The 13,881-nt window shown below is 37.4% G+C and overlaps 1 protein-coding gene across 1 annotated transcript; it reads right to left on the minus strand.

Moving 5' to 3' along the window:
* Nucleotides 1–3,522: 3,522 nt before the first annotated feature.
* On the minus strand, nt 3,523–13,874 carry LOC113041940 (transmembrane protease serine 7-like). Its single transcript, XM_026200528.1, has 18 exons — nt 13,662–13,874; nt 11,562–11,763; nt 10,441–10,571; nt 10,287–10,354; nt 9,887–10,080; nt 9,734–9,769; nt 8,777–9,005; nt 8,442–8,566; nt 8,249–8,361; nt 8,057–8,163; nt 7,473–7,609; nt 7,189–7,296; nt 6,974–7,081; nt 6,777–6,893; nt 5,276–5,474; nt 4,883–5,151; nt 4,041–4,177; nt 3,523–3,884 (listed from the first exon to the last, which is right to left on the minus strand). Exons 1-18 carry the CDS (start codon nt 13,728–13,730, stop codon nt 3,717–3,719), a joined length of 2,517 nt encoding a protein of 838 aa, XP_026056313.1. The 5' UTR covers nt 13,731–13,874; the 3' UTR covers nt 3,523–3,716.
* Nucleotides 13,875–13,881: the final 7 nt, after the last annotated feature.

Genomic DNA, 13,881 nt, shown 5'->3' on the forward strand with positions numbered 1-13,881 from the left:
TACCTCGGGCAGAGAAATCACCCCGCAGACGTAGTGCGATCCCGGAGAAACCCGACCTGAGCGGGTCTGGCGCTGCGAGCATTCACTCTCCGTGTCCCTCCGTGAACAGGGGCTGCACGGCACCCAGCATGCACCGCGGTACAAAGGGAGCACTATGGGCAGGGCAGGTACAATCCACATAGCCATCAGTGCGACAGGACAGATATTGTGGGCAAACTTCTCCCGTGGTGTGCGTGTGCCATGATGGGCCACGGTGGGTAGTCTGATGTTACATGATTAGAGCGGCATTCAATTAATCGCGGAGAAGAATTCAGCGGATAAGTCTCTTCTGGGGATGAAAAACATCAGCGCATAGCTAAAATATTAGTTTAAGAGGAGTCGGTGTGGATGAAATATGTCCCTGTTGTTCCCCCCGTGTCTCTCGTTACGAGCCAGCGAGGCGTGCAGCCTGAGAGTGTGCTGCACACTGTATTGATTACTAACGATTCGAGTCCTGAGCCAAACTGGGACATTTTCTTTCTTATGAGAGTGTGTTGTCATTCTGAATGTGGATGGGGGTGCTTTTATTTTAAAATCTCAATATTATTATGGCCATGTTCTTGTGCATATAAACGAACCGTGTGTGCTATTTGAAAAAAAATGAGTGAACTAACATAATTAAAGGGTTAGTTCACCCAAAAATCTAAATGATGTCAGTAATGACCCTTATATTGTTCCAAACCCGTGAGACCTCCGTTCATCTTCGGAAAACAGTTTAAGATATTTTAGATTTAGTCCGAGAGCTTTCAGTCCCTCCATTGAAACTGTTTGTACGGTTTACTGTCCATGTCCAGAAAGGTAAGAAAAACATCATCAAAGTAGTGACATCAGAGGGTAAATTAGAATTTTTTGAAGCATCGAAAATACATTTTGGTTCAAAAAATAGCAAAAACTACGACTTTATTTAGCATTGTCTTCTCTTTCGGGTCTCTTGTGAGACCATTCAAAACACTGCAGTTTAGTGATATCCGGTTCGCGAACGAATCATTTGATGTAACCGGATCTTCTTGAACCAGTTCAACTAATCGAACTGAATCATTTGAAAGGGCTCACGTCTCCAATTAGCATTAATCCACAAATGACTTAAGCTGCTAACTTTTTTAATGTGGCTCTGAGTTAAAACGAACCAATTTCCCGGAGTAATTAATTTACTCAAACGGTACACTAACTGAACTGCTGTGAAGAGAGAACTAAAGATGAACGCCGAGCCGAACCACATAACAAATAAAAGATTGACTCGTTCTCGAGTCAAGAACCGTTTCTGTCAGACGTGTCCAATTCGCGAACCGAGGAGCTGATGATACTGTGCTTCACGCTGAATCACACATGTGCAGTATCATCAGCTCCTCGGTTCGCAAATCGGACACTTCTGACAGAAACGGTCCTTGAATTCTAACTTATGTCACATGGACTACTTTGATGTTTTTCTTACCTTTCTGGAAATGAACAGTATACCCGTACACACAGTTTCAATGGAGGGACTGAGAGCTCTCGGACTAAATCTTAAATATCTTCAACTGTGTTCCAAAGATGAACGGAGGTTTGGAACGACATAGAGGTGAGTCATTAATGACATAATTTTGATTTTTGGGTGAACTAACCATTTAATGAACAGGACAATTGGACTGAAATAGGCTAACAAGTTACTTTTACAAACAAAACGAAAACTGAAAAAACAATATTAAAGGGGGGGTGAAATGCTATTTCATGCATACTGAGTTTTTTACACTGTTAAAGAGTTGGATTCCCATGCTAAACATGGACAAAGTTAAAAAAATTAAGTTGTATGTTTGAAGGAGTATTTTTGTTCCCAAAATACTCCTTCCGGTTTGTCACAAGTTTCGGAAAGTTTTTTTCGAGTATGGCTCTGTGTGACGTTAGATGGAGGGGAATTTCCTTATATGGGTCTTAAGGGCACTTCTCCCAGAAGAGCGCGCGCTCCCGTATAGCGAGGCTGAGCAGCACAGACATTTCACTGATCAGAGCGAGAGCATCGCGAAAAGTCACAAAAGAAGTGTGTTTTTGGTTGCCAGGGCAAGACAACCATGCACAGATTACCAAAAAAAAAAACAGCATTAAGGGACCAGTGGATGGAGTTTATTTTAACAGAGCATCAACGGAGTTGTGCAAGTGTTTTTGTTTGTTCCCTGCATTTCGAAGATGCTTGTTCACAAGGCCCAGTTTGACGACGGATTTGCGTATCGTTTATTTCTTAAGGATGATGCAATCCCAACGAAAAAGGGTCACGATCGTGTGTTGGAACCGCAGGCGGTGAGTAAAACTGCTTCAAATATCTCTGCCTCCTTGTTAGTGCGTTCGCCTCCTATGCCAGAGACTCGAGTCGTTCCTGCTGCTGCTTTCGTTCAATTTCAGCCTCTGGATCTGATTCTGGATCATAAATAAACGGCTGAATCTGACTGTAAGCCATGGTTTGTTTTGGATGATGGGTTTTCCCTCACAGTAATGTCACAGCTTCCGCATCCTCTCAACGCAAAAGCCTATTCGCGCTCGTGATTCTTTAGCTCCACCCACACGTCACGCCTCCAGCCGGTCGTGTTTTTCCGGGAAAAATCGGTAGAGACTATCTTTCTCTTATGAATATACTAAAACTAAAGACTTTTTGGATTTATGAAGGATGCAGTACTACTCTATATGTACTCAAGATTAACAGGATATTGAGTGAAAACAAGCATTTCACCCCCCCTTTAAAGCATTAACTTACTTACACTATTGTTAATAATGATTAATAAATAGGGTTTAAGCTCAAACTTGTATAATATTTATTAATATTGGATAAACAATTAGCATATTTAGCTACAAAGTAACATGTCTAGTCAAATTTGCCTGAAAAAATAAGCTTATTTGAGTTATTTGAGAAAAGAAACTACATTTATGACACAGTTGTTGTTAGATTTCAATGGTTATTTCAAATATGAAATTTTATGGTAATCTTAGTGAACAGTTTGGGAGAATTTAATGTTTCCCCATACAAAGTGAAAGGAGCTGCACTCAAAGATGGCCGCCGAGTGACATGACTTGCCTTATAGGGACTTTGGTATTATACAAAATATTTTAACCCACATAAGCTGCTGCAACTGACCTATCTGAGATAAGTGTTCCATAAATTCATGCAATGAAACTGTTATTAATAATAGTTATTATTTATTATTATATTAACCATGCTGAGATCGCTAAAACTAACATAAGAAGGTTGGCTGGTCTTAGTTGGTTTAAGCTGAAAGTAGATGGTTATAGTTGGCCTCCCAACCTGGCTATGGTCAAGATGGCCAGCTAAAAAAATAAAATAATAATAAAAAGTGGTCAAAATCCCTCTAAAACCAGCCTGCAAACCAACTATGACCAGGCTGTAAGACCAGCTAATATATGCCATTTTTAATCATTTATATAATTTAAAAATGTTTAATATGTACATACTATATAGGCTAGTATAAATGATAACTTGTTTTTTATTTGGCAGGAATTATTTGTAATTGCTGAAAAAAAGACTACAAGTAATGTATTATTCAAGACAAATGTATTATAATGGTGTTACATGATTGACAGACCATTAAGTAACACATAGCCTATTTGCTGTGGAACAGTTGAGATGACAATGGCTTGTTTCGAGTGTATGAAATACATAATTCATTGTAAGGTGGATTTATTGGCTGTGCATTTCACAAGTTTTGAATATGTCTTTGGATCCAGTCGACGAACTTGGCCACTCTTGTGTAAACTCCGGGAAAGTTGGGTCTGCCACAGCCGGAACCCCAGCTCACAACACCTGTCAGAAACCAGCGGCCGCCTGAGTGGGCTTGACAGGACAGAGGACCACCTGAGTCTCCCTGAAATCAAAAATTGGTTATGTAAAAATCCAAAGAGACAGCTCACTTTCATCACAGAGAAAGGCTAGTCCTTTAATAATGCTCTGAAATGAGACACTAAGCTTATGTTCGGTTCATAAAGCAGGAACCAGTCCAACGGTTGTTATCTTCCCTCACCCGGCAGGCATCCTGCTCTCCTGAGGGCACACCAGCACACAGCATGCGGGGTGATACAGCGCCATAGCTTCTCTTGCATTCACTCTGGCTTATAATGCTAACTTCTGCCTTCTGCAATACAGTGGGTAGAATCTTATCTGTATAAACAGAGGGAAAAATATATTTCTATGCCATATATTGTAAAAAAAAAAAAAAAAAAAGACACTAAGAGACATATAAACAAGAAACCGACTCTCTTTCTAGTTTGAGTACTGTTTAAAAGTTGGGGTTCTGTAAGTGGTTTTTATTTATTTTTATATATTTTTAAAAAATTAATACATTTATTCAGCAAGGACAAATCAAAACAGAGTAAAGCCTTTTAGAAATTTACAAAAATTCTAAATCCAAACAAGTGCGTTTGAACTTTATACTCATCAAAAATATATATAATAGTTTTCACAAAAATATTAAGTTGGACAGCTGTTATGAAAACATTGACAATAAGTCTCGTGAGCAACAAATCAGCATATTAGAATGATTTCTGAAGGATCATGTGACACTGAAGACTGGAGTAATTGCTGAAAATTTGTCTTTATCATCTCAGGAATAAATTACAAATTAAAATATATATATATAACAAAAAAAAAAAAAAAAAAAATATATATATATATATATATATATATATATATATTTTTTTTTTTTAAATGGTAATAATTCTTCACAATATTACTGTACTTTTGATCAGATAAATTCAGCCTTGGTAAGCATAAGAAACTACTTTCAAAAACATAAAATAATCTTACTGACCCCAAAACATAAAATGTTACTGTTCCATCATTTGTCAGTGTTTTTTAGCTCTTTACCCTGCTCAGAACGGTAGCCCCAGCCGGTGACCCAACAGCGGTGTCCCTCAGTGAATGTCTGTGAAGGGGCCGGCAGACAGATAGGCTGGATATATTTTTCCAAACTGCTGGGCCAGGCCTTCTTCAACTGCACAAGGGCGATGTCATAGTCAAAATTTCTCGCATTGTAGTATTCATGCACAACGAATCGACGGATCTCGGCCACATGCTTGGCACTGCCCTGGTTTAGCATGCCTAGATGAGCCATCCACATACGTGGATCTGCCAACCTGAAAGCGTCAAAAATCACACATGCTCAAACTGCATTAAGTCCAGCTCATTGCTGCTAACAAAAAAGGTATTAAACATTGATATTCAGTAATTTATACTGTAGGTCTACCTGACATCTCTCACCTTTCTTTGCTGAAACAGTGCGCTGCTGAAAGAAGCCACTCATCAGATAGGACAGATGCTCCGCAGTACATCTGACCAGAAAAATGCATGCTGACCTGCCATGGCCACTCCCCCTCCATCGCATTGATCCCGCCCACAATACGCTGCTGTGTGGCGGCACTGTCAGAAACACGCTTTGAAGCGGTGGGATTGCCACAGGCTGCAAATTATATTGAAACATCAGACACAAGAAGATTATGTAATTTGCATTGTGTGGACAATGAATGTTGAATATTTACGATGTGTGGGGGGAACATTGTGGCACAACACACAGTTTAGGAGCAAAATGGTTAAATCTAGGATTTTTTTGTCCTCATGTTTGTGGTCTTATAAGATTTAAAAAATCTTTCAGTGTTTACCCAGCATAACTCAAACATACCATGTTCAATCTGCACCGAACTTCATATTTTTTGACCAAAGTCCTGGCTTGAAGACATCTACATGCCAATATTCAGTTAAGGTGCGGTCACACTAACCTTTGAACGTGCAAAATTATTTCGGATGCCGCTGCGAATATGGGCGGGAGCAAGATATAACGGTTTCCCCTCAGTTATCACAACATGGATTAATCTGTGCTTGTACTGTCTTTTGCGACGGTGTCGAAAGCGTCTTATTATATTGTACTCTCTGTCTCTCTCTCTCTCTCTATAAATATATACACACTTAACAATAAAAAATTATAGAACATGTCCTCATTCAAATGTACCATCTGTTCCTGTTTCCATTGACACTGCGAACCATGCGGCTTCTTTTTATTATCTTTTAAATATGTATTAACGTTATATAAAATACGATGCTGCGCTACGGCTAAAATTGGCACTTCCTTCATTTTTTTATTTCTGTACAGAGAGGTCACGCAGTATCGATCATCTACTGGTCACACGACTTCACGTGATGCGAATTCGCAGGTCAGAGTTCACCAAACTTGAACTTTCGAACGCAGCGAAATGCGCATGAGCCTGCGTTTCAGGTCTGACGCATTCGCATGAGTATGAATGGAAGTCAATGGAACAAAAAGTGCAGTGTGACCGCCCCTTTATAGTCATAGTGGCACCAGCTGGCAGCAGGAAGTTTGGCACAAATAAATGACATATTCCTCCTATATTTACCACTTAAAATTCAAATTGCGAGGGCCCCTTAACGCTTTAATTTTGATTGCAATTCAGATGATTTTGCATGTTTTTTTATTTTCTGATTTTTTTCTGTACATTTTCTTGTGTTTAGTTTTATAATTAATTTTGATTATTTTAAATCTTGAAATTTGAAGTTACCATACTGTTAATTGTTTAGCTCATACGAGATTTTAATAATGATAGTGGAATTCAAGAATATGACTGCAATTCCCTAAAACAGACATGAATGGTGTTTAAACTATGAAAAATCAGTTCTGTCTCTTTATAGATCTACAAACCAATTTGATGAGTAACACAATGTTTACGGATGTTACCATAGTAAAACTCACCACAGTCCTTCTCATCACTGCGGTCATAGCAGTCATGTAAGCCGTCACATTTAGCGTTTTTCTTAAGAATGCAGGCTCCATTGCCACATTGGTAACTGACTCCAGAACAGCTAGTCTCTGCACAGCCAACACATTAATCACTGTACATACAATTAACACATCTCAAAGTGAGACTTTTTAAATAGTTCTCACATTACCCTGAGTACAGTTGATCTCATCTTTACCACTGGAACAGTCCGTCTCTCCATTACAGATGTATAATGGGTGCAAAGGGGATAAACCTCCACAGATTTTAGGAGGTTTCGCTGTTGAATAAAGATAACTGCTAATAAAATGGTGAATTTTGACAAAATTTGGATAGTTTTACCATTGTAGAACTACTGGGTTTACGTGATCTGGTGGTTAAACCTACAACAAAACATCTCATCGCTTTCATCCTGACAGTCATCCAGTCCATCACAGCGCCTGAACTTCTCCACACACAGACCTGTGGAGCACAGGAAGTGACCCTCTGGACATGCTTGAAAAAAACAACAACAAAAAAACAAGTCCAGAGTTAGAACATTCGGTGCCATGAGTCATTTTAGTGACTCATAACATATTATTCCTCTGCTCGTAAGTGAGAATGTACTACTGATGAAAAATGACAATTGAAATTGTTCTGCATTTCCTCTGTTTTGGCAGCATTGTTCTTACGTTGGCTGGTGTTGTAGCTGCTGTAAGTGGCATTGAAGGACTGGTCAGCACTTCGTGAGCTGCAGCGGAAAACCACTTCAGGGTTTTGCGCAGGAATACGGAAGACGGTTGAATAGTCAATGTAATTTCCACAGTATCTGTAAATCAGTTGCATTTATTTCTATACCAGCATAAAATGTTTAGAATCAGTCTATAACCTGATAAATAGGATTTACTATCAACATTAAAGGAACATATCGCCAAATGCAACATCTGTCACTATTTACCCACCATAATGTTGTTTCCAAATCTGTTTGACCATCTTCTGTGGCAAAACATTTGGGTTGTATGGAACATTTTTATGGGTCTTTTTTGGTGTTTGCCCAGTGTAAACTATTGTTGTATGGAAAAGAGATGTTTAAAAGATATTTTTTTTTGCTTTCACAGTAAAAAGTAAAATGGGTGAGTAAATAATGATAATAAGCAATAGGCAGTGTGAATGTGTGTGTGAACTATTCTAAAAAATATATGGTATAACTACATAAATGAAATGTACTTTAACAAAAAAAAAATCTAAAGATTATTTCCTCGGAAATATCACTTACATAATCTCATTGATTTTCCACCAGCCGTGTTCACAGTTTTGCAAGTCTTTTAGTTTTAGCATGTAGTTCTGGAACCTGAGAGCCACACCAAGAGCACCGCTGGGCATCTGACACATAAACACCCATTTGTCACATGGATGCTGTGGATAATATTGCTGCACATTAAAAAAAGCTTTTGATTGGGTGCAGTACCTGAAACATCCAGGTGCAGGAGCACTGACGGGGCAACAGGCTGGGGAAGAACGGACTGGTTATTACTCCAGCATCACCTGGGCCAGCGGGTAATGCTATCGTATTCATACACTCTGTGTATGGGAAAGATGAGAGGGCCTCAGGATCACAATCAGCCATACAATCATACAGATACTTTAGTCAAGGGACTCACGCTCTTCCATGAGAGCCTGGAAGTGTCCTCGGAAGATCTTATTGCCTTGGGTGAGTCTGAAGGAGAGCAGCATGACATTGGAGGTGGAGACCAATGAGATCGGGGCTGACACTGATTCACAAACCCTTTAAAAAGATGCATCAAATGAAACTGATCATCTCAGTGTTTTTTGTCAAATAATTTGTCTTCCTGTTTTTCTGTTCTGGAGCATTTGAATGTGTTGCAAAACATCTACATGAAGATGTTCCGGAATGACTTCCCCCAAAATCCACAAAAAAAAAAATCTTAAAAGGTATATATCCATAGGCATATAATAATAAAGCATTCTACTCTACCTGTAAAGAATCATGCCTCTCATGGGAAGCAGAGAGTCATACACGGTGAGGGCATCATAGACGCAGTCACTAGGGTCAATACGAAAGCTCTTCACAGTGAGACGGATGACAGAGCCTGGAGCACTTGTCAGTTTGATGTAGCAGCTCAAGCCTCCCCATGAAGAGAACACATTGAGGGGAATACTCACGTCAGGGACCCCTGCGTACAGCTTATCCACACACTGAGAGCCTGGACACACAGAGAGATGATAAAAGCACCCATCATACACAGCACTGCAATAACACAGTACCAGGTTCTGTTAATAAAAATAGACATTCACAAAGGCTTTGCTTGATATTGATTTAGAAGTTAAGAATAAAAATTTCAATTTCTAAACATTCAAATAATTAAATAAAATTAAATTAAATTAAATTAAATTATTACATCTATTTAACTTTATATATAAATTATTATTTTTTTAATTAAAAAATAAATTTCGACATCCAAGATGCCATTTTAAAGACTTGGATAAATTAGCATTCTAAAAATTAAATGACATTTAATAAAAAAAAAAAAATATGTACATGAACCATGTACGATTTTTTTTGTTTTTGTTTCAATACGTTTCTTCAGTAAAAAAGGACTCATAAAATTGAGTTACAGTTTAGAACATTTACACTGTTACAAAATATTTCAAATAAATTCTGTTCATCAAATATAACTGCTTTTAACACAATAGGCTTCTATCAAAAACTATACTGATTGATATATACAAATATACTGACCGACTCCTAACTTCAACGATAGTGTACGTTCCATTTTTTTTTTATTCAAACTGCCATTTTGCATTCTTTCTGCTACCTTAAATGCAAATCCAAGTCAAGTTCTGGAATAAACTAGAATTTAAAAAGCAGTTCTGAATTGTGCACAACCTAGGTTTGTCATGTTTATGTATTTATCAGTTGTGACTGACTCACCCACAGCTGTTGATGAGTAATCTGAGCGCAAAGCAACTGGGAAAACAAGGAAAAAGAAACTGAAAATTTCAATATTTTTTGAAGCTAAAATTATTCACAAAAAAATTAACAAGGAATATATGCACAAAATATAACCATGTAAATAAGGGTTACCATTAACAAGAATGGAGTCGATGTCCACAGGAAGGCCCTGCAGGAAGCCCACTGAAGAGCGGTTCTGCAGACTCATGTGCACAGAGTCTTTGAGGATGGCACTCACACAGTCCTCACACACTGATGGAGTCTTCAGATGCGGCACCACGAAGATCATCCAGAAATGCACCAGTACACCACCTTGATTGTTATTACTGTAGACGCGAGGTCAGAGATTATAGCATCATTTACTGAAATAATATTTAAACATTATTACTAAAAATAATTAGTGACTTCATGTTTACATTAAAAGTGAACTTCCAAAGGAAAAATGTCAAAATAGCAAATCAAGTAGTGCATTCTTTCAATGGATACTTTACTGGAAATATAACCTAGCAGAGTAATACTGGAGTGACTGTACCTCAGATCAGAGATGACGGTTTGTTTGTAGAGTCTGGACACTGAAGATGTTCGGTATACGCTGGTTATCTTTTTGGATTCAAATATTAAGGTGAGGGTTTTAATGATTTTTAAGGTCATTTATTCTTATGATATATTAATGCGGTTTCACTCACCACATGTTGAATGCGGTTTGCCATGGACACAAACTCACTGGAGTCAGCGTGCCGGTACTCTGGTATAAACTCCACGTTGGCAACACGGAACATACCAGCAAAATACACACCACTGTTGCTCTCTCTCCGGACTACAAAACATAGTGTGCATTTCGGTTAAATGACGGTTAAACTGTGGATATTATTTTGAATACCCTAGTGAAAATACACTTTTAAACAGAGTGCTTATTGCAGGAAAACAATACTTTAAACCAAATTTTATTTGTTTGAAAAATGATCAGAAAAATGTACGGACAACAAGCAATGCTAAATTAAAATACCGTATTTTCCGGACTATAAGTCGCACTTTTTTTCATAGTTTGGCTGGTCCTGCGACTTATAGTAATGTGCGACTTATTTATCAAAATTAATTTGACATGATCCGAAAGAAATTAACCAAGAGAAAACATTACCACTCGCGGCTATAGACGGTAATGTTTTCTCTTGGTTCCTGGTTCTAAATAAATGCGTCTCATAGTCCAGTGCAACTTATGTTTATGACGATATGTTTTTTTCCTCGTCATGACTTTTTTTTTGGACTGACGCGACTTATACTCAGGTGCGACTTATAGTCCGAAAAATACGGTATGCTTTAATGTTATTTCTACTGAAACTTCCATGTCATGTATATGATGGATGGTAATGATGAATTTGAAATGAATACATTTAAAATATATATTAATTTAAATGCTTATCAGTAATGATACATATTATAATTATTAAAATAATCAACAGTTAAAATTATAATTACGTCAACATTAAAATAAGTGTACTTATTTAATACATGACATATAATTATTAATACATAATGACTGGAAACATGCTTTATAAATTAAAACCCTTATTTTGACATCCTTACAAAGCACACTTTTTAAAAACGGTTTTAAGTAACAGTCATGAAAGTTTCTTTAAGAACACTTAAGTGGCCTTCTACTTCTTAAATATGATATTATCAAGTAGTTTAGTTTAAAATATAAACTTACAAACGTTGAAGCACACTACAAGTGCACATTCAGCACAATTAAGCACACTTCTTTTTCACAAGGGTATGAACAGTATATTCGTGTTTGTGTTTAGCTTACATATAAAAACCCACAGAAGCGACCACATTATCACCACAATGACAAACACCACCACTGTGATGAGAATGGCCAGATTCTGTAGATCCAGTATCGGATTTTTCTTCTTTATCTTTTTTGCTCTTCTCCTGCGTCCGTTGTATCTTCTGCATAGTTTATTAAGAGTTGCGTCCACCGTAGCCACTTCCACGGACACATCAGCTACCTGAAACCACAGGTATGTATCACATTCTGATCTGAGGTAACACTGGCACAAAAAAAGCCATCTGCTGTTAATGGAGAACCAACAGTGTGATGATCTGGATTATGGTGATTTGCATGAGTATTGTTATAACTCTCTGATAGTTTTATTACACAACGAAAAAGTCATGAAGATATCAAACATTACGCCGCCAAAGCACTGTTGTCATTTCAGGACTCAACGTCTTTCACTTTTCTTGAGTAAGACATCTATGTTGATGTATTTTTAAGGGTTCAAAAGAAAAATAAGGGGGAAATTAGTGGCTTCAGTTTTTGGATATAGGGTGTGTGCTGTGGCCTTATCACAAACAGATATTATTGCAATGAGTGGTTAGAGTTACATGGTAAAGTCACTCAGTAATTCTGAGAGAGATCCAACTGGGTTACAAAATCCACCTCACTCTGAGCTCACAATGACCTAAAGGCAACTGCTTCAGTCATTTCCCAAACAAAAAATAAAATAAAACCAATTTCTGCAATCTCTATGCAGCCTGATAGATGCATTTAGGCCAGGGTTTTCTGGAATACAATATGAACATTTCATGTCTAAACTACACTAGTCTATATTTTAAGTGGATCATGATTAACTTTATGACCTTTCCTGACCTGACCTTTCATAAAACTTGTCCTAAAATCTAAATCCAAAATGCGTTTTTGCCTTAGGACAACTATGATTAACTTTTTTGATAAACTTCAAATGTTTACTACCATATTTTCATTATTTTATGGGGTCATCCTTTTTTATACAATCAAATTATCCCATATTCAAATTTAAAGTTCAAATGTAAAGGTTTTTTTGCATGGTAACACCAGGGTATTTTTAGGCTAAATTTAATTAGAGATGAACAAACATTTCTGAAGGGTCAGTTAGAGTGTAACAAAAGGACAAGAGTCTACAGTCTGCACTGGTCAGTTGTGTTTTGAGACCATCACCATGAGTGTTGCATTCGTTGTGGTTGTCCAGTCATACATTATTTACGCGATGTCATCCCATCTCGTTCGCTGTATTTAATTTACAATGAGATAACGTGGGTTAAAAGTCTTTCCAATACTTGATATTTTTCAGACAACCGCAAAATGTGTTTTATTTGACATCAAGTAAATTTCACGTTTGCCTCCCTAAATTTTAAATGTTAAATGACTCAAAAATGTTAAGTTACATAGGGACCGTCTACGAAATATAGGCCAAACGATAAGGGCAGAAAAACGTGTAATGGATCTGTCTCCCTTAATTATGAAGAGAAAAGTTAAGATGTGCACAAATACAAACAAATATTTATGTTTCATGCATTTTGGTGCTTTTCTTTGTGTACCTTTGTGTACACTTTAAATGACAGAGTCATTGAACATTTATCTAAGTCACTTTACATACGGTCCCTATCTTTCGCCTAGGAGGTATAGTGAGGAATATGTTATAAAATATATTATAATGATATGAGAGGATAACGTTAGATAAACTAACTTGTATGCAATTATTTATTCTAATAAGCAAATAATTTTTTTAAGTCTAATAAATATCAAACTTTATAGCCGACGTCTCTAAATTCATAATTTCAGCAGAGATCAAATGCTTTACCCCTCACAGAAAGTACCACGGTATCTGCAGTTTACGATAAAATAACGTAGATACGGTTACTTTTATTATACTGAAAATATAATAATAAAAAAAAAAATCAATGTGAAATCCAAAAGCATGATACAATATTTATACTTTTCTTCTTTAGGCTATTTGTAGAATATCCCACACTATTCTAAATTGTGATTTGGCATTAATAACATAAACTAAAGAGACTCGTGTTATTTTGTCGGAAGCTATGGTTATCATAGTGATTTTGAAGGGGTCCAGCAGCATGAATTACTCACACTTGTGGTGTCTTCTTGGGCCGCATCATCATCGCTCCCCCGCGCGCTTTCTTCTCGCGCGGTCTCCATGGCGTACAGTCATTCATTTGGACCAGCAATCTTAAAAGTTCGGATCCAGTCCGGCATTGTTAAAACAGTTTTCCCCAAAATACCCGTCTGCACTCTCAAGGTGAACGCGAGCAGCGGAATGAAGGCGAACAACACGAGGCTCTTCGGTTCC

The sequence above is a fragment of the Carassius auratus genome, chromosome 24 (assembly GCF_003368295.1).
Source record: "Carassius auratus strain Wakin chromosome 24, ASM336829v1, whole genome shotgun sequence".
In the NCBI taxonomy this organism is placed as follows: Eukaryota; Metazoa; Chordata; class Actinopteri; order Cypriniformes; family Cyprinidae; genus Carassius; species Carassius auratus.

Excerpts from the sequence above, each read along its gene's own strand:
- LOC113041940 (XM_026200528.1), bottom strand. The coding sequence starts at position 13,730 with ATGGAGACCGCGCGAGAAGAAAGCGCGCGGGGGAGCGATGATGATGCG. Across the intron at positions 8,567-8,776 it reads AGAGGCATGATTCTTTACAG|GGTTTGTGAATCAGTGTCAG; the intron begins GTAGAGTAGAAT and ends ATCTTTTTAAAG. Across the intron at positions 7,082-7,188 it reads AAGCGATGAGATGTTTTGTT|CGAAACCTCCTAAAATCTGT; the intron begins GTAGGTTTAACC and ends TTTATTCAACAG.